Source organism: Musca domestica, unplaced genomic scaffold, assembly GCF_030504385.1.
Source record: "Musca domestica strain aabys unplaced genomic scaffold, Musca_domestica.polishedcontigs.V.1.1 8, whole genome shotgun sequence".
Taxonomy (NCBI): Eukaryota; Metazoa; Arthropoda; class Insecta; order Diptera; family Muscidae; genus Musca; species Musca domestica.
In genome coordinates, this window is record NW_026712409.1 from 13578071 (window position 1) to 13600225 (window position 22155).

General features: G+C 32.2%; 1 protein-coding gene across 2 annotated transcripts in view; it reads left to right on the top strand.

Annotated features, from left to right (window-relative positions):
* LOC101901711 (cyclic nucleotide-gated cation channel subunit A) overlaps window positions 1-16880 on the top strand; it is a 106750-nt gene extending 89870 nt beyond the window's left edge. Inside the window, exons 5-8 of one of the 2 annotated variants that reach the window (XM_020038503.2) lie at window positions 2645-3184; window positions 12881-13546; window positions 13650-13800; window positions 16341-16880. In XM_020038503.2, coding sequence (XP_019894062.1) covers window positions 2645-3184; window positions 12881-13546; window positions 13650-13800; window positions 16341-16494 — 1511 coding nt within the window. In that variant the 3' untranslated portion in view covers window positions 16495-16880. The remainder of the gene's footprint in view (window positions 1-2644; window positions 3185-12880; window positions 13547-13649; window positions 13801-16340) is intronic. The other variant, XM_005188333.4, reaches the window with a different exon arrangement.
* The last annotated feature ends 5275 nt before the right edge of the window (window positions 16881-22155 follow it).

The following is a 22155-nucleotide window of genomic DNA, read 5'->3' on the forward strand; positions in this document are numbered from 1 at the left end:
TATCGTCCAAAAATAAATGCCCTTTAGAAAATTCACTTGAAAATCCTTTAAAAAATATTTTTAAAAATCCTTGAACTTTTTTTAGAAATATTATTAAAATATTCACTATTAGAGCCTTGAATGTCCTTTCTTTAATCTTTCTTTTATCTATTTTAAAATTTTTTTAGATATTTTCTGAAAATATTCTTAGAAAATTCACGATTATGGCCTTGAATGTCCTTTAGAAAATATATATGCCTCTAGAAAATAATCTTAAAAATCCTTCGGAAAATATTCTTAAAAAGTCCAAGAATATAGCCTTGAACGTCCTTTCGAAAATATTCCCAAAATCCCTCAGAAAACATTCTTAAAATATCCATTATTATAGCCTTAGGTGTCCTTTAGAAAATATACCGGAAATATCCACCATTAAAGCCTTGAATGTCCTTTAGAAAAAATTCTTAAAAAATAACAAATTTAGACTTGAATGTCCTTTAGAATATACTCTTAAAATCCTTTAGAAAATATTTTTAAAAAACCCAAGATTATATCCTTGAATATCCTTTAGGAAACACTCTTAAAAATCCTTGAGAAAATATTCCCAAAAAAATCCCTAAATGTCCTTAAGGAAATACTCTTAAAATCCTCAATATTTTTTTTTATTTTTTTGAATCAAAATCTATTATAGCTCTAAATGTCCTGTTGAATATATTTATAAAATATAACTATAGCACTGAATATCGTCCAAAAATTATCCCAAAAAGTCCTACTTAAAAATTCACTATTTTAAGTGCAGATAGTAATTTACAAAATTATTTTAAAAAATCCTTAATAACCCGAAATTTCCTTTTAAATTTCTCATAAAAAACCAATAATATAGTCCTTTAGAAATATTCTTAAAAATACCACGATTGTCCTTTTGGAATTTCTTTTTAAAAATCCCAAGATTTTAGTCTTGAAGGTCCTTTAAAAATTATTTTTAAAAAATCATTGAATATTTAACGCATATGCCTTAGGAAAATGTTCTTCAAAATTCTTTAGAAAAAAAAAAACAAAAAATAAAAAATCTGAAAACCCACGCTTGCAATTCCAAATATCGATTTATTTTCAGAAAATATCCTTAAAAATTCACTGTTATATCCAGGAAGTAATTTAGAAAAACTATTCTTAAATATTTGTGATTACTTTCATAGATGTCCTTTAGAAAATCTTCATCAAAAATCAACGTTTATAGCCTTATTATCGATAAAATGAGTTAAACTCTGCATATCCTTCAGAAATAATCGATAATTTTTAAGAGTTTTTTCCTGAAGGGCATTCAGGGCTATAATCTTGGATTTTGTAAAAATTTGTTTTAACAGATTTTCCTTATAGTTCTTTAGAATAAAACCAAGATTATTATCCTTAAAGTCCATTCAGAAAAAAAATCTTTGTTTATTTGGTAAAGAGAATATCCTTGTCTCGTTGAGCTATAGAGTCAGGATTTTCTTTGAAAAAGCCTTAAGGTTTTCCGGAGAAGCCCAATAGATGTTCTCATAGAAGATGTGCCATTTTTCTCAGATAAGATTTTTAGATATTCGAAGAGAAAATCTGAAGATACTCTCTCTCTCTCAGGTTTCTACTCAATGAAGACTTGTTGATTTTCTTCCGAGAAAGATCTTCTCAGTATTTTTTTATCACCGAAGAGAAGATATTATCCTCCTGAGAGGAGAAGCAAAGCATCTGTAGATCTTTCCATAAAAAATCCAGCAATTCATTTACAGCTGGAACATTTTTCGGTTTCAGTCCTAATTGTCCCAAAGGGAAGATCTAAGGCGCAAAGCATCTGCAGATCTTTTGCATACAAGATCCAGGAAACGCTTCAAAGCTGGAAAAAATCTTTGGTTTCGGTCAGATTTTTTCCTCAAATACTTGACAACAGTACTAAACCATTTACAAAAATGGCCAAAAATATATCTGCTCACAAATTTTCCTCAAAATAACCTCTTTCACAAATCACTTTACAGTTATCAAAAATCTGACCTTTGACCTAAGGAAAATGCGTTCAAACCACACTTTTCACAAAAATACAAATAATTTTCGGTTACTTGAAATTGAATATGGCCACAGTTTTCTTTGGAACTCACAATAGAAAAATTCCCATTAGAATTGCTAACACCCTTCTCCATCCTTGCCGAAACGAAAATCGTCCTTTGTGCCAAAAACTGCATAGTTTGGTTATATTTTTCCCTCTTCTTCTTCGTTTGTACCCTTCAAAGAAAACAAAACGTTGTTGCATTTAATATTCAACACAGTCAGTGGCATAAAAAGTCATTATCTGGGGAATTGAAAAGAAGCTGAGAAATGACAAGACACGACACGACAAACAACGGCACTAATCACTGGAAGACAAGCGAAATGATGGCATTGTCAGGCGGCCAGCTCAAGGACAACAAAATGGCAACAATAGTCGTGGCAAAAAAAAAAAAAAAATAAAAAAATAATGGACAAGACAAACAGCAACTTAAGTTTTCCCAAAAATTAGGATGAGGTGGGGAAGGGGGAGAGAGGGGGATAAAGCTAAATTTGATTTCATTGTTATGATTATTATTTTGTAAATTGGCTGTTTATCTTTTCAAGTTTTACTCAAATTTACATTTTCTTCTTCGCATTTTTCTTCTTCTAGGTTATCTGGACCAAGGTCTGCTGGTGCGCGATGCCTACAAGCTGAGACGCCACTATTTCTCCAACAAAGGTTGGTACATCGATGTCCTGTCCATGCTGCCCACCGACATCTCCTACATCTGGTGGTCCCCAAGCAAATGTGGTCCCACCCTGCTGCCCTGTTCTGTGATCGTCCGCCTCAATCGCCTGCTACGGCTGCCCCGCATGTGGGAGTGGTTCGATCGCACCGAAACTGCCACCAGCTATCCGAATGCCTTTCGCATCTGCAAAGTCGTCCTGGCCATTTTGGTCCTCATCCATTGGAATGCGTGCATGTATTTTGTCATTAGCTATGCGCTGGGCTTTGGCACTGACAATTGGGTGTACAATTTGCATGGCGAACGAAATAGTACGCTACAGCGCCAGTACATTTACAGCTTCTACTGGTCAACACTGACACTAACAACGATTGGCGAGACTCCAACGCCGGAAAACGATGCTGAATATTTGTTTGTGGTCGCCGACTTTTTGGCTGGTGTTTTGATATTTGCCACCATTGTGGGTAAGTTGGATGTTGTGGGTTTTTGAGTTGTTTTTGGGTTTTTTTTTTTTTTGGAGAGGGGTGGAGAGGGGTTGTTAGATATTTTGGTGGAATTGATGGTGTTCGATTAAAAAACATGTTTGTGTAGACGTTTTTGCCTAAAGAAATGTTTGAAAAATTGATTTTAAGCAGAACCGAAATATGCTTTGGAAAATTTTAGGAAACTAACTCCACAATTGATTTTGTTTAAACAGCTAAGGGGGAGAACTTTAAAAATTACATCTATGGACATGGATAAAAATATTGCCGGAAAACAGGATTTAATAGACCTTACTTCATTTCTAACAGTTTGACATAGAATTCGGAAATTTATCCTTAGGAAAAATATTCTTGAAGTATCCACTTTTATATCCTGGAATATCCTTTGCAAAATATTCTTAAAAAATCAACTTTTATATCCAATGGAAACTATTCTTAAAGTATCCACGATTGTATCCTTGAATATGCTTTGGAAAATATTCTTGAAATATCTACTATTATATCCTGGAATATCCTTTGGAAAATATTCATAAAAAATCCACTTTTATGTCCTAGAATATTCTTTGGAAAATATTCTTAAAATATCCACTTTTATATCCTGGAATATCTTTTGGAAAATATTCTTGAAATATCCACTATTATATCCTGGAATATCCTTTGGAAAATATTCTTAAAAAATCAATTTTTATATCCTTGAATATTCTATGGAAAATATTCTTAAAATATCCACTTTTATATCCTTGAATATCCTATGGAAAATATTCTTAAAATATCCACGATTGTATCCTTGAATATCCTTTGGAAAACATTCTTAAAAAATCCACCCTGAATGTTCTTTAGAAAATACTCTTGACATCCTCAATTGTTTTTTTAAACAAAATTTATTGTAGCCCTTATCCCTTCTTAGTTATTCATTCCACGATTGTAGCTCTGAATATCCAAAAAAAGCCTTTGCACACGATTCTTAAAAATTCCACCGTTATAGCTCTGAATGTCCTTTGAAATATAATCATCATTGTAGCCTAAAAGTCCTTGAGAAATATTATTAAAAAACGTAAACACAAGAATGATCTCCATATCTTTAGATCTACTCAAGGAAGATCACCAGATCTTCTCAAAGAAGATCTCCAGATCCAATCAAAGATCTTTCAAGGAAGAACTGCTGATCTTATCCGGAAAGATCTTCTCAAGAAAGACCTTAAAAGAGGTATTTTGATCGACTCTAAGAAAATCTCCCAAAAGAAGAATACTTTCCCATTTTCTCAAAAAAGATCTCCCGATTTTCCCAAAAAAGACCTCCTCCTTTTCACATGGAAGATATCCCGACCTTCTAAAAGACAAATTTTGACTTTCTTAAGAAAGATCTACTGACCTTCCCAAAGAGATATTCAAAACTTCTAAAAAAATATCTAGATCTCCTCAAAAACAGATGTCCTGATTTTCTCAAAGGAGATCACCAGAACTGCTCAAAGAAGATCGCTAGATCTTCTCAAAGAAGTTATCGAAATCTTCTCAAAGAAGATCTCCAAATCTTCTTAAGGATGATTATAAGATCTTCTAAAAAATATATCTAGACAGACCTCAAGAAGATCTGCTGATCGTCTCAAAAAAGACACACGTAACTTCTCAACGAGGATCCCTAGATCTTTAAATCTTCGCAAGGAATATCTCCAGATCTTCTCAAGGAAGATGTTCAGATCTTCTCAAGGAAGATCTTCAGATCTTCTCAAGGAAGATCTCCAGATCTTCTCAAAGAAGATCTCCAGATTTTCTCAAAGAAGATCTCCAGATTTTCTCAAGGAAGATCTTCAGGTCTTTCCAAGTGGGATCTCTGGATCTTCTCAAAATATATATCTAATTCTCCCCAAAGAAGGTCACGAGATCTTTTCAAAGAGGACGTGCTGATATTCTTATCTTCAGTTTTTCTCAGTGAAAATGAACTTCAAATCTTTTCAAATAAGGTTTCAGGATCTTCTCAATGTAGACATTCAGAAACTCTTATAGAAGATATCCAGATCCTATCAGAGATATCCAGGTCTTCCCATAGTATACTTGCAGATCTTCTCCAAAAAAAAAAAAAAAAAACACTACCGTTTTTCTTAGAAAAAATCTTGAGATTTTTTCAAGATCTCCTCAAAAAAAATCTACAGGTTTTCTCATTGATGATCTCCTTATCTTCTTAATTATGTTCTGTTGATCCTCTCAAAGAAGATCTCTAGATCTTCTCTTTAAACATCTATATGTCTTTTTTTTATAGAAAATTTCAAGATTTTGGAAAAAATGTAAGTCTCTCCAAATCTCTAGGCCTTTGCAAAGAATTTCTTTCGATCTTCTGGAGAAAGATAGAAATTCCTGCATTTTCTCTGAAGATTTATAGATAATCTCACATCTGTAAGATTTCTGTTAGGGTACCTGTAGAAGATCTCTAGGTCCTTGTGGATATTCTAATGAGACATATATAGATCTTCTCCGAGGGAATGTATAAATTTTCTTTCTCTTGCAGAAGAATAATAGGTCTTTGAACAGGAGATCCGTTTTCAAACAGAAGGTAGATCTTCTTAGAGAAGAGGATTTTTTTTTTTGTAATTAATAATAGTAATAACATTAATAATAATAAAATTATTAATAAAAAATTTTAATAAATTGATGTTCCCAATTCCTGAACTTAAATTCCCGAACAGTAGCAACAATTCATTCGCAACACCCACATTCACCCACACTACCAACAAACAATGCAGCCCATTATCCACAGAGTCTGGCCTGGTCTGGTCCGTTCCGCTCCAAGCATTCATTCATTTAATTCTGAGACTGATGCCGCTGGCAACAAAACAATTTCCATTCAATATTGGCTATTGGAGGATTGGAAAACTTTTCTTTGTTAGCGCTAAAATATTAATTAGATTGAAAGAACAGCAAAAAAATACAATAGCAATAAAAAGACAAAAACGATGGGCAATGACTAAACAAAAGAATGATTGCATTGCCAAACATGACAACATGGATGATGATGATGATGATGATAATAATAATGGTGACAACAACAAAAACAACAAAAAAATATACCATCCATCCATAATGATGATATTGATGTCTCTTTTACATTGGCTTCTCTTCCTTTTCCTGTTTGTCGGTATGTGGTTGGTTTTGTATGTGTGTGCGTGCGTATGTGTGTGTGTTAGTGGCCTCCCTTTAATTTGTTTACTTAGTCCCGAAGTTATGGTCAAGTGGCATGTTTTTAGCCAACCAGAGCCATTACTGCCTATCGGACACTGGGAACATAAAGACATCATTGTCATTAATACTCGTTTCTGGAATGGATGACCAGCCATTTTGCCCTGTAGAATAGAATCGAGTCGAGTGGTTAATGGCGGAAGCATTAATTATCAACGCGTGGCTATGACGACGACTGCGATGACATGCTTTTAAGATTTTTCACAATTACCATTAGTTATATTTTTAGGGACACTTCCTACCCAACTTCACCTTGTCGTGGAGAAGGGGGTGGGGCTGTGCTACTAACTTGTTGTTTGGGTGATTGCATCAGAAATTGTGTATCATCAGTTTTTTTTTGTCTTGCCATGGCTACAAGGCTGTCATAAGGTGGGAAGATGTTCTTCAATGAAAGATTACCAGGAATTTACTGGCCAGAGAAATTAGATAATTTCTCTCACTGAGGTGGCAGTGCGAAAAGGAAAGGTTATTTTTTAAGGCTGTAGAAAAACAAGAAACGAAATTCTTGGGAAGCAGGAATTTAGTTTGGGAAAGAAAAATTAAGAGGGTGTTAAAATCAACTGGGGCAAAATTTTTTGCATTCCCCCCATGTGAAAGCTTTAAAACTTAAATTTCTTTAAAAGTATTTTTTCACTGACCGGGAAGACAAACAGAAAGAAGTCCATCTGACCAAAAATTTTAGATGGTTTAAACATATTTTTAAAATTTCCTTGACCAAACCCGTGGGAATTTTCGTTCATATTTTGAAGAATTTCCTGGCAGAAATCTTGTGGATCTGATATTATTTTAAAAATTCTTCCGTAAAAAAATAACCCATTTTCCTAGAGAAAATACCTTGGTTTTTAAGTACATTTTTCAAGGACCTTCTGACTAAAGTTGTGGATTTGTAGGTAATTTTGGGACAACCTAAATAAAAATCGTACAATTTTTAAGAATTTGATGTAGGGGCCTCTTGACCTAAAGTCCTAAAGTCCTAAATAGTCCTGAACAAAAATGGGATTTTTTGAAAAATTTGCTCAAGTACCGAAAATCTTTGTTTTAAGGACCTTCATCTTCTTCAATCATGGAATTGTTAAATTCATTTTATAAAGGAACTCCTGGACCAAAAACAAAAAAAAATAAATAAAAAATGTTTTTTGAGGGCCAACGGACTCGAAAGTCGATTTTTTAAGAACTTTTAAGGACTTCTAACCAAACATCAAGATTTTTTTAGAAACTCTTGTTGAAACTCCTTTTCAAAAATCATTCCTTTTGACTAAAAATCATCATCGTATCATAAAAAAAATGTTCAAGGACATTCTGGCCAAACAATCTTAGACTTTAAAGAAAAAGTTTAAAGGACTTCCCAAACAAAAATTGTAAATTTTTTGATACATTTTTGTAAAGGAGTTGAGGAGGTCCTCACAAAAAATAAGTGCTTCAAAGACAATCTGAATAAAAATCATGATTTTTTATAGAAAATGCTCATTTTGACGAAAATCTGTTTTCCAAAGACATTTTTTCAAGGACATCCCGACCAATAATCGTTACTATTTTTCAAAGACTTTCTTTAAGAAAAATTTTCAAGGTCTTCTTTGGTGCATTTTTTATAAAATTCTTTTAAGGATAAGATAAGAAATCTTAATTTTGGTGAACAATTTTTTTGAAGGAACTTTCGATAGAAAATCGTGAATATTTTTGAAGCATTGTTGGAAGAATCTCCTCCCCCAAAATAATTCAAGGACTTTCAAATTAAAAATCATAGATTTTTATATAATTTTTTTAGGAACTTCCTGACCAAAAATCGATGACCTCCCGACCAATAATGACCACTTTTTATTTTATTTTTTTTTTTTTTCAAGAACCTTCTGAACAATTTCAAACCTTCCGATTTTATAAGAATTTTTACAATGACGTCCTAATTTAAAATATTTAATTTTTAAATTATTAGTTACTTTCTGACCAAAAATCCTGATTTGTTAAGAACATTCTCAAGGAGCTCTTGATAAATAATCCCCGATTTTTAAGTTTTTTTCATGGACTTCCTGGTGCATTTTTAAAGAATTTCTTTCAAAGACTTCCTAAAAAACTCACAATCATGTAAATAAATATTTTCAAGGACCTCTTGATCGAAAATCGTGGATGTTTTAAGTGTTTTTTCAAGGACCTCCGGCCTAAATATCTTAGATTTTTTAGGAAATATTGAAACAATTTTTTTCCTTAACAAAAAATTTGAATGTTCATAAAAAATTTGTCCAAGGACCAACTTACCAAAATATGGACTAAAAAATGTTCAATGTTATTTTGACAAAAATCTGTTTTGAAAAACATTTTGTCGAGGACATCAAGATCAATAATAATCAATATCCTGAACAAAAAAAATTAAATCTTTTTAAAAAAATTGTCCAAGGACCAACTTAAAACATGGACTAAAAAATGTTCGAGGTTATTTTGATAAAAATCAGTTTTGAAAAACATTTTGTCAAGGACATCGGGATCAATAATAATCAATTTTTTTTAGTTTTTTTTTTTCAAGGGTCTCCTGGACAATTATCGTAGCTACTCAAGATTTTTTCAAGGACTTCCTGACTAAAAATTCGTTTCTAAATTATGTTTTTTTTATGTAATTCCTGAACACAAATCCTGCTTTAAAAAGAAATCAAGGACTTTCTGACCGTCATTCGTAGATTTATTCAATCTTTGTAAAATTTTAAAAGAAACCTTTTCAAGGAATCCTTATGCAAAAAATCCGAATTTTTTAAATTTTTTTTCAAGGACTTTCTGGTCAAAAATTTTTTTCAAGGACAACCTGCACAAAAATCTTATATTTTAAAAAAAATCTTTGCAGGACATTTGAGGTCAAATCATGTATTTTTCCACGGATATCTTGACCAAAAATCGACATATTTTCGCGAAAATTCTTACAAGGACATCTTGACCAAAACAATGTTTCTAGTTTCATTGTTTCTAGGATTTTTAAGAACTGTCTGAATACATTTCATGAAATTTTTAATTGATTTTTTTTTTCTGACCAAACAAAGTGATTACTTTAAGAATTTTTTTCATCCATATTTTTAAGATTTTCTTCCTTACGACAAGTCTGGAGTTTTTAAGAAATATTTTCAAAGATTTCCTTCCGAAAAATCGGGATGATTTTTAGAAATGTTTTTCAGGATATGCTGAAAAAATCATTGTTTCAAAGAATAATGGAATTTAAAAAAAATTTTCAAGGACATACTTGCCAAACTTTACCGATATTTTAGGAAATCTCTTCAATCTTGACTAAAAATCGTGATTTCTTCAATCTTGACCAAAAATCGTGGGCAAAAAAACCTTAAACCTCCTGGCCAAAATCTTAGATTTGTTAAGAAATCATTGCTGGACATCTTGACCGGAAATCGTGAACTTTTTAGAAAATTTTTACAAGATCCTCCTGATTAAAAATGATTGTTTCAAGGACCCTCTAACTAAAACTCTTAGATTTTTACAAAAGAATTTTGGTTCTTCCTGACCAAGAATTGTGATTTTTAAGATTTTTTATCAAGGACCTCCAGATCATCGATTTTTTAAGATTTTTTTCTAGGACTTCCTTAACAAAAATCGTAATGTTTTAAGAAATTTCAGGGATTTCCCGGCCTTTATTTCAAGGAATCATGCAATTTTTAAAGGTATTCAAGGACCTCCTGTATAAAAATCTTTGTTTTTTTAAGAATAATATGTAAGGTAACCTGGCCGAAAATTGTAGAATATTTCATGGATTTCCTTCCCTAAGAGCTTCCCTGCAAAAGAGTATGGATTTTTTAAACTAATTCCAATGACATCATGCCCAACATTATGCACGTTAAAAAAATTAAGGACATGCTGGCAAAAATCGTGAGTCTGATTTTATTAGAGAGCTTCCTGTCGAAAAAGTTATGGATATTGCATTAAAAATATTTGTCAAGGACAAGGACGACTTTTAATAGACTTTCTGGGCAAGAATCTTGGACTCTTCAGAGGACTCGAGACCGAAATTGATGACTTTAGTAACAACCAAAAACTTCTAAGGTTTTCAAGGACCAATCTTTCTGGTCCGAAGGTCGTGGGATTTTTAAGAAATAATGTCAGGGACCTCATCACTTGAGAAGTTCCTTTCCAAGGACCTCCTGAGAAAAATTTTTGCAAAAAGTTTCTAAAGCACAATTTTGAGTTTTTTTTTTTTTTTTTTGAGAATATTTTAAGGAAGGATCTCCTCAGCAAAACTATCCTTTTTTTAAGAATTTATTTAAACAATATACGAACCTGAGTTTTTATACCCTACAACACTATGTGTTGGGGGTATTATAAGTTTGATTGGGCCAAAAATTATGTAACACCACGAAATATTGGTTTCCCATATAGGAAAGTATATATGGATCATCCTAGCTCGCCGAGCTGAGTCGATCTAGCTATGTATGTCCGTCCGTCTGTCCGTCTGTCCGTCTATCCATGTTAATTTGTAATCACTCTACAGGTCGCAATTATGGCCTGATCTTCACGAAATTTGGAATGGAGGTCGGGGTTGGGCCAGAATAGAACCCTATTTCTTTTTGAGATGATCGCCAAATGTTTAGGGGTTGAAATGGACCAAATACTGAAAAAATGTCGGATTTTGCAGTAGCTATACAGGTCGCAATTATAGACCAATCGATGCGGAATTTCGCATGTAGCTAGAGTTCAGGGAGGGGAAGAAGCCTACCAATCTGGGTGGTCATCGGATAATATTTAGCGGGTAAAATAGACCATATATTTTGTGTTGAAAAAATTCCAAATTTTTCATTAAACCGCGAATATTTTAAATCCCGGCGAAATCACAAAGCCATGACAAGGTTACTTCTGACCTTTACATTGATGTTAACATCCAACAAATCGGATATATAGCAAAATATGTGCGATATATACGTTTATCAAAGAAGATATGCTTGAACAATCTCTTATATGTCGAGAACGGCTGAACTGATTTCGACAGTTCTCATTAATTCAGAATGGCCTCTTGGCAGGAAAGAAAGAACGTCTAAAAAAATCGCATAAAAATATCTCTCTAAAGATGAAAATATTGATTTTGTAATATTTTCTCATATTTTTTCAATTTTGTCATATTTTTGGCATATTTTCATTTTGAATTAAACATTTGGTAATATTTCTACAGCTAACGAAACTAAGTAGTTATGACATCAGAATATCATATACAGATCGCATTTATGGCCCGATCCTTACGAAATTTTGCATGGGGATAAGATGAGGATCAGAATAGAAGCCTACTCTGTTTGGAGATGATCGCCATATATTTAGGGGTTGAAATGGACCAAAAAACTGCAAAATTGTCGGCAGGTCGTAATTATCGCCCAATCCTCACACACATTTGAATGGGGGTTACCGCACATTGCAAAAGCCAAGCAGTTTCGGATGGCCATCCAAAAATATTCAATGTGTGAAGTAGTTTGCCAACTTTTGTAGACAAAATACAAAAATGTCCATTCCAGTGACTTTTTGGAGAATTCACAAATACAGGAAAGACGTACTTCTCACTATTTCCTTGAAGAATATAGTCAAATGTCTGTATCTCATATAGATGCGTTTCAGTTAAAAACCAATAATAAATGTTAATCTTTTGCCACTTCTGAGAGATTATGGGTCTTTGGGAAATATTGGTTCCAGATCTAGGAATACCATTTAAGTGCAACATCTACAAATAAATTGGAAATGAGCAAATTAGTTTAAGCTGCTATTATTCGAAAATTAGAGAACGAAACCTGATGGTTTTCTTTTATAATTTGTCACAATATCTTGTGGAATTCTTTCGAGTATCTCGCCTATATAAACTGTATCGTTTATTATAGTGTTGTAGGGTATTCAACGGTCGGCCCCGCTCGACTGTAGCCTTTGCTTACTTGTTTTTTAATAAATACAAACATTTTTGATTTTTGAGGAATGCTTTTAATATTTCTCTTGACAAAAATCGTGTATATTTTTCACGACTCCCTTTTCAATTCATTTTTTAAAGATATTCTGGTAAATTCATATTTTAAGGACTGCCTGCTAAATATTTTTATGACTTCCTGGCCAAAAAGTAGTTGAACAACAAATTGTGTAGACATTTTTAAGGACCTCATAGCAAAGGAATCTTTGTAAATTGTACAAATTTTACCTTAACTTTACCTTGAAAATAAATCAAGGTGTTGGAAAAGCCGCTAAAAACGCTAGACCTCTTGGATCAATTCTGTAACAAATGGTGAACACAGATTTAAAAGATTTCGAAGCCAACCGATTAAGCCATAATTTTATTTTTCGAAACCATTTTTAAAAGTTATTTTAATTTAAAAAATATATTCTAAATTATTCGAAATTATCTTCTATATTCTCCGAAAAGGAGAGAAATTACTTCCCAATTATTTTTGAAGAAAACTTATCTAATATCTTCCCCTTACACCACACCTTTCCGTTCCATAGGTAACATCGGTTCCATGATCTCCAACATGAATGTGGCCCGTGTAGAGTTTCAAAATCGCATGGATGGCGTTAAACAATACATGGCCTTTCGTAAGGTGGGCCATGAACTGGAGGCCCGCGTCATTCGATGGTTTGCCTACACCTGGTCGCAGAGTGGCGCCCTGGATGAGGAACGGGTTCTGGCTGCACTGCCCGACAAACTAAAGGCGGAAATCGCCATTCAAGTGCACATGGATACGCTGAGACAAGTGCGTATCTTCCATGACACCGAGCCGGGCTTGCTGGAGGCATTGGTGTTGAAACTCAAGCTGCAAGTCTTTAGTCCTGGTGATTACATCTGTCGCAAGGGGGATGTCGGCAAAGAAATGTACATAGTCAAGCGTGGCAAATTGTCGGTGGTGGCCGATGATGGGGTAACGGTGTTTGCCACCCTCGGTGCTGGTTCGGTATTCGGTGAGGTGTCTGTCCTGGAGATTGCTGGCAATCGTACGGGTAATAGACGCACAGCCAATGTTCGTTCCTTGGGCTATTCGGATTTATTCTGTTTGGCCAAACGTGATTTGTGGGAGACGCTGGCCGATTATCCGGAAGCAAGGGCCACCCTAACGGAGAGAGGATGCCAGTTGTTGCGCAAAGATGGTTTGCTGGATGAACAAGTGTTTGCGGGTAAGTTGTCTGCCGGTGGTTGGTGGTGTTGGCAGTTTATTTTTCAATGCCATGTTAAAATTAATGCGATTTGTCGGTGGTTTTCCTTGTTTTTGTGTTACAGATTCCCAGCGTGTCCATGACACCATCGAGAGTGGCATTGAAAAACTGGAACTTTCTGTGGAAAATCTCAATATGCGTCTGGCACGTCTGCTGGCCGAGTATACGGCCAGCCAGGCCAAGATGAAACAGCGTTTGGCCAAACTGGAACTGAAGTAAGTTATAATTTAGGGAGTTTTCAAATTTGAAAAAAAAAGTTTACTCCGAAATAATTTTTTGTAGAAATATTGTGTCCAAAATTATTTTCTATAGAAAAAATCGACTCCAAAATTATTTTCTACAGAAAAAAATCGTCACCAAAATTATTTTCTACAGAAAACAATCGTCTCCAAAATTATTTTCTACAGAAACAAATTGACTTCGAAATTATTTTCTATAGAAAAAAATGACTTCGAAATTATTTTCTATAGAAAAAGATGACTTCGAAATTATTTTCTATAGAAAAAATTGACTTCGAAATTATTTTCTATAGAATAAAATGACTTCGAAATTATTTTCTATAGAAAAAATGACTTCGAAATTATTTTCTATAGAAAAAATCGACTTCGAAATTATTTTCTATAGAAAAAATCGACATCGAAATTATTTTCTATAGAAAAAATCGACTTCGAAATTATTTTCTTTAGAAAAAATTGACTTCGAAATTATTTACTTCGAAATTATTTTCTATAGAAAAAATCGACTTCGAAATTATTTTCTATAGAAAAAATCGACTTCGAAATTATTTTCTGTAGAAAAAATCGACTTCGAAATTATTTTCTATAGAAAAAATCGACTTCGAAATTATTTTCTACAGAAAAAATCGACTTCGAAATTATTTTCTATAGAAAAAATCGATTTCGAAATTATTTTCCATAGAAAAAATCGATTTCGAAATTATTTTCCATAGAAAAAATCGATTTCGAAATTATTTTCTATAGAAAAAATCGACTTCGAAATTATTTTCTATAGAAAAAATCGACTTCGAAATTATTTTCTATAGAAAAAATCGATTTCGAAATTATTTTCTACAGAAACAAATTGACTTCGAAATTATTTTCTATAGAAAAAAATGACTTCGAAATTATTTTCTATAGAAAAAGATGACTTCGAAATTATTTTCTATAGAAAAAAATGACTTCGAAATTATTTTCTATAGAAAAAAATGACTTCGAAATTATTTTCTATAGAAAAAAATGACTTCGAAATTATTTTCTATAGAAAAAATCGACTTCGAAATTATTTTCTATAGAAAAAATCGACTTCGAAATTATTTTCTATAGAAAAAATCGACTTCGAAATTATTTTCTATAGAAAAAATCGACTTCGAAATTATTTTCTATAGAAAAAATCGACTTCGAAATTATTTTCTATAGAAAAAATCGACTTCGAAATTATTTTCTATAGAAAAAATCGACTTCGAAATTATTTTCTTTAGAAAAAATCGACTTCGAAATTATTTTCTACAGAAAAAATCGATTTCGAAATTATTTTCTATAGAAAAAATCGATTTCGAAATTATTTTCTATAGAAAAAATCGATTTCGAAATTATTTTCTATAGAAAAAATCGACTTCGAAATTATTTTCTATAGAAAAACTCGACTTCGAAATTATTTTCTATAGAAAAAATTTACATCAAAATTATTTTCCATAGAAAAAATTTTACTCCGAAATTGTTTTCTTTAGAAAAAAATTTACAACGAAATTGTTTTCTTTAGAAAAAATTTTACACCGAAATTGTTTTTTTTTTACTCCGAATATTACTCCGAAATAGTTTTTTTTTAGAAAAAATTTTACTCCGAAATTCTTTTCTTTAGAAAAAATTTTACTCTGAAATTGTTTTCTTTAGAAAAAAATTTTCTCCGAAATTGTTTTCTTTAGAAAAATTTTTACTTCGAAATTGTTTTCTTTAGAAACAATTTACTCCCAAATTAGTTATTTATTTATTTATTTTTTTTTTTTTTTTTTTTGAAAAAATGTACTCCGAAATTATTTTTTTTTTTAAAAAAAATTTACTCCGAAATTATTATCTTTAAAAAAATTTACTCCAAAATGATTTTTTATAAAAAAAATCGCTCCGAATTAATTTTTTATAGAAAAAATCGACTCCGAATTTATTTTTTATAGAAAAAATCGACTCCGAAATTATTTTCTATAGAAAAAATCGGCTCCGAAATTATTTTCTCTGGAAAAAATCGACTCCGAAATTATTTTCTATAGAAATAATTGATTCCGAGATTAATTTCTATAGAAAAATTTGACTCCGAAATTATTTTCTATCGAAAAAATTGACTCCGAAATTAAAATTAGGAAAAAATCACTCGGAAATTATTTTCTATAGAAAAAATCGACTCCGAAATTATTTTCTATGGAAAAATTACTCCGAAATTATTTTCTATAGAAAAAAACGGCTCCGAAATTATTTTCTATAGAAAAAAACGGCTCCGAAATTATTTTCGTTGGAAAACATAAACTCCGAAATTACTTTCTATAGAAAAAATTGACTCCAAAATTATTTTCTGTCGAAAAAATTGACTCCAAAATTATTTTCTTGAGAAAAACATTTACTCTGAAAAAATCGACCGTTATTGCATAGCTCCTTAAAATTGTTGTTGCTTGTATTTCTTTTATTTTTCTTCAAATTTAATTGCATCCATCCACTAATTGACTTCTCTATTTCATTCGCTGTTTCTTTTTTCTTACCATTTTTTTCAGTTACCAATTAACACAAAACAGTGCACTCACGGAACAGCATGCCCGACCACCACGCAGTGGCCGTTTGTATTCACTGCAACCCAAAAAACGTCCAAGGCCAAGACCAATAACCGCTTCCAAGTCCATCGAAAATAATAAACAGAACACATTGTAAAATTGATTTTGGCCGGAAAATGCTGGCAGCGATTTTCCACAGTTGGTGACGATGGTTTCAAAGAAATCTAAAGTTTTATATTTTCCCCTTTGTCGCAGAATGTCAAACATTGTGTGGTCGTGCGGAGGAATACCTAAACATTTTCGTTTTTTTTCAGTTGAAATGGAGCAAAAAAATGTGAATGCCAAGGAAACAATTAAATGTTGGTTCAATTTTTTTAAGAGGAATTGAAAATCAGATTTAAATCCTATTAAGAATTGTTTTGAATTTTATTTAAAAACATTGCAAATGTATTTTCTTCTCCTCATCATACCTAGAAATTTGCCAATAAAATACCATTATTTTTATTTTTCTTTTCTCCCAAATAAATGTGAATGTTAACATTAAATTTTAAAATTAAGACTTAAGAAAAACAAAAAAAGTATATATTTTTAAAATAAACATAAAAACTAATTTTCCACTATAATTTAGAAAATATGAAATTTAAGTGAAAAAAAAAATATAAGAAACGTATGTTAAACAAAAAAGATAATGTGCCTCAAAGTAATTTTTAAAAAATTATGTATTAGAAAAATTATGTTTAAAAAAAGAACACTATAGAGATTTAGCTATATTTTAATAAAGAAAACAAATAATTTTAATTTTTTTTTTTTCTTAGGCTATATAGAAATTATCATCTTAACAAAAGTACATCTAAAAAAAGGTAGGCTCTAAAATTTATCTCAACTAAGCTAATGGAAGACAAACAAAAATATGACGAAGTATAATTTTATAAAATATATTTTGTGAGTAAAATATATCTAATAAATGATTAAAAAAGTATGTGTTTGGCATAAACCAATTATATGTATTTATGTATACACAAATAAATTAGAATAATTAATAAAATCTAATAAAAAAAAACAATTTCCCCACTACTTAAGAAACTGTTACAAGGAGTCGAATGTACCTCATGAAATGAATAATACAAAGTGAAAAAAATGTTTCCTAATTGAAAGGTCAAAAATAGATTGAAATTTAATCAGGGAGTTTTAGTTTAAGAGAGACGGAGAGAGAAAGATAGGAAGGGAGAGGGAAGCTATAAAAATTGTTGTTTCATTAAAATATTTTTGTATTGAACATAACTAACCAACAACATATTTTATTTTCAAACTTACATCAAAAGAACTTACAATTACACCGTGCAACAAAAAAATTATTAGAAAAAGAATCAGTAGATTATGGAATAAGAGCTAAAAAAAGACACTTGTTTCGGCATTTTAAATATAGTCGGATTTTTTTTTTACATTGAAATTACGCCAAAATAAGGGAAGCGGACAATTTACATACTCTTCGAGACTTTCTGCATTTTTCGTATTTATACTCCTTGGAATCGTTCATTTTAAGTTTTTAGGGTCGACCAATAATCGTATTTTTTTTTTTCAAGGAATTTTTGAACAAAAATCTTAAATTTTTTTTGAGATTTTCTTAAGGCTTGGCTAAAAATAATGTTTTTTTTTAATTATTGTTTTAAGGACTTCCTGAACAAAAATCAGGTTTTTTTTTAAGAAAAAATTTCAAGGACCTCCGGACCAATGTTCGTAAATTTTAAGATTTTTGTCAAGGACTTCTTTGATGCATTTCTTGCTACCCAAAAATCATTGTTTCAAGAAATTTCTGACTAAAAATCTAGGATTTTTTAGAAAAATGCTCAAGGTTATTTTGACGAAAATCTAATTTTTGAAGACATTTTCGAAGGACATTTTCTAAATTTTTCTAAATTATATTATTAGGTACTTCCTGACCTGAAAACATTGACTAAAAATCATGGACTTTTTTAAAAAAATTTAAAGGTTATTTTGACAAAAATCTATTTAAAAAAAAATTATTTGTTTCAAGGGCATCGCGAACAATAATCCTCAATTTTTTTAATTTTTTTTCCAAGAACCTCCTGGTCAAAAATCTTAGATTCTTTAAGATTTTTTCAACAAAAATCCTAATAAAAAATGTCAATGAATTCCTGAGCTATACTTGTAGACTTTTAAAGTTTTTTTTTCAAGGACTTTCTTGGTGCATATCTCAGATTTTTAAAGAAATATTTTAAAGGAATCTCAATACCCTTAAATCGTGGGTTTTTTTTTTTTTTTTTTTTTTTTTTTTGAAAAGGACTTCCTTGTTGGAAGGCATCGTTTCAAGGACCACCTGGCCAAAAATCTTTGTAGGCCATTAAACCAAGAAAGTATGGATTTTTGAAGAATTTTTCCACGGACTTCCTAACCAAAAATACATTTTGCGAGAATTCTTCAAAGTACATCCTGACCAGAAATCATTGTTTCATGACCAGAAATAATTATTTCTAGGACCTAAGATTTCTAAAAATATTAGATTTTTTGCGAAATATTTCTTAAGAATCGCTTGAATAAACTTCGTGAAATTTTTAATAGATTTTTCTCTTCCTGAATAATACTTGCGATTTTTTAAGAATTTTTACCAAGGAACTTCAGTACGACCGTCGTCGATTTTTTTAAGATTTTTTCCATGGACTTCCTGACGAAAAATCACTATGTTTTAAGAAATTTTGCAAGGATCTCCTGATCATTTCGGTAATATTAACGACAGTGAAATGAATATCAACAAAACGAGTATAACGCGACAGGTCGGTCTGTGGTCAGCTATGTGGCTCCAGTGTGGTCCGCAAATACTAGTGCTAAGCAGTGGAAGCACATCCAGACCTGCCAAAACGCTGCCCTGAGAACTGCGACAGGGTGCCTTCTCATGACACCAGTGCACCATCTACATGAGGAGGCGAAAGTCTTTCCCTTACGTCAGCATAATCATGTGCTTTCGTTCCAGTACCTACTTGGGTGTTACAGTGAGAGTCATCCCAACCATAATATGGTGGATACAACTCCCCCACCCAGGCGTGTCAGGAAGGACATACACGATCTATAAGCGAGTACCTCTAGATCAAGAAGCCTGAGAGGCATTCCAACCGATGGGGTGGGGAGGTACCAGAAGGAGTGAACTGATATTTCCCATCTCCGAATTCGATCTAAGTTTGATAATTATATTTTGATGTACAAAGTTTGGACCAAATCGAGTACTCCCTTCGAGAGCCAGACAGAGAAATGGACAGACAAACGGACATCGCTAAAACGACTCCAAATGTTCTGAAACGGATTTGGTTCAAAGAAACCCAGTGTCTAAAAAAGTTATTTCGATGAGGCACGTTCGTCCGTCAGTCTGTCTGTCTGACTGGCTGGCTAGTGCACACGATAACTCTCGAAGCGAGTATCCGATTTGGTCCAAACTTGTTACATCGCAATATTATTGTCAAACTTAGGTCGAGTTCGGAGATGGCCAATATCGGTCAACTCCTTCTGGTACTTACCCCACAAAAGGTCGGAATTGTTAAAGAAAATATTTTACTGCACAGAGAGAAAAAGGACAATCCGATTTTGCTCCAACTTTGCAAATCCTAATATTTGCATCAGTGTTAGGTCAAGTGCGAAAATGGACAATATCGGTCAACTCCCTAAAGTACCTTCCCCCAAAAATTGTCAATATTTGGAATAATCATAACTCTTGTAAAAGGTGATTTGAGAGTCCGATTGTCTTCAAATTGCACACATCGCAATATTTTTAGTAACCCAAGATCTGGTGTGAAGATGGAATATATCGGTTCACTCCTTCTGGTACCTCCTCCACAAAGGGCCAATATTTTGAATATTCATGAAGCTAATAAAACGCGAAATTAACATCCGATTCCATTCTGATTTGGCATATCTCAACATCTCCATGAACACAAGATCTGTTATAAAGATGTTAGAGATCGAACCATTTCTTCGGGTTACACCCAATATACCACCACAATATAGGTTTCAATATCTTGAAAAACAAAACATCTCATATTTTTAAAATTTTTACAGAATTTTTATCGAATCTAATTTTTATAATTTTTTTTTTTAAATTTTTATATTTTTACCAAATGGTGGAGCCAGGCCGGACATACGGCTTTTTCACCTGATTTTTTTTCAAATCGACTGCTTTGTGGCACGGTCTTCGACTTTGTGACTCGTAGCGCCGACCTTGCGAAAACAAATGTTGCCCATATCTTCCTTTTCATTTTAAAAAAAAGAAAATTGCTCTGCAGGGTCGGATAAAGTAACGGAAAATGCTTGCTCATTTTCGAAGAAAAATAGCCCAATTATGCCTTTTAACGAAAATCTACACCAAATAGTGACTCGCTTTGGTTTGTAAGGGTTTTATGTTTTGGTGCCTTTATAACATTCATGGAATCACTTTCTAAGTCGATTTATGCATGTCCGCCCGTCCGTCCGTCTCTCCAAGTATTTTTGTGAACAAAATGCAGGTCCAATTTATCATCATTGAGAAGAAATTTTCTAAACAACATTTGTTTGGCCCAAGGATGAACCTTATTGAAATTGGAGATAATCGGTAAAAATTTAGATATAGCTCCCATATATATCTTCGTCCGATTTGCCTTTTATGGTGCACCAAACGTGTAATATCAGCCCGAATAGTATGAAATTTTGCACATACAACCAAATTAGGCCTGAAAATAAAAATGCCAAATTTGATCGAAATCGGTTCAGAAATAGCTATAGCTCCCATATATATTGTCCATCCGATTTGTTATTTTTGTCCTCCGCAGCCGTAATATGTATTATGTAACAACAATATTTGGGGAAATATATCAAATGCAGCTCATAAATACCTTTGTTAAATTTTATCGAGATCGGTTCAGATTTGGATATAGCTCCCATATATAACTTCGTCCGATTTACCCTTTTTTGTGCACCAAACGTCTAATATTTGTCCAAATGGGATGGAATTTGGCACTTACGACCGAATTGAGTCTAGAAGCTAGTATGTCAAATTTGGTGAAGATCGGTTCAGATATAGCTATAGCTCCCATATATAATGTTCATCCGATTTGTTGTATTTGCTACCCACAGCCGTATTATGCACTCCGTAACAACGATTTTCAGGGAAATTTATCGAATACAGCTCAGAAATATCTTTGCCAAATTTTATCGAGATCGGTTCCGATTTGGATATAGCTCCCATATATATCTTTATCCAATTTCAAATAATTTGTGCACCAAATGGGCAATACAAGTCCGAATTAAAAAGATACAAATGCTTCGGCATATTGAGTTTTTTGAACTTTAAATTATAATTATAAACGTAGCGTGTATGATTGAACTCTTCCATGAAAACTTTTAATTGTTATGTGGAGCTCTACTTAATTAGCAAAGTGGTGTAGGGTATCATAAAGTCGGCCCCGCCCGACTTTAAGACTTTCTTTACTGGTTTTTTAATATAATTCTTACCGAAATCATATAATTCACATAAATTCCCAATATAAACTAAGATTTCAACCCAGTATCCATTTCTCAAACTAGTTCTCAGATTCCATAGATTTCGCACAGTTTAAGTCATTTCTCCTGATTTCACCTGATATGTTCAGTACAAAAATATATATGTCAGACATATATAATTAGCTATTAAAGAAACACAAAAAAAGGGGAGCATATCGTGCAAAAACTACAAAAACACTACTAATCTAAAAAGAAATAAAATATTTTGTAAATATTTAATGTAAAAAACAGAAGGCAAATAATATAAAAATATTTAAATAAGTGAACAGCAAACAAA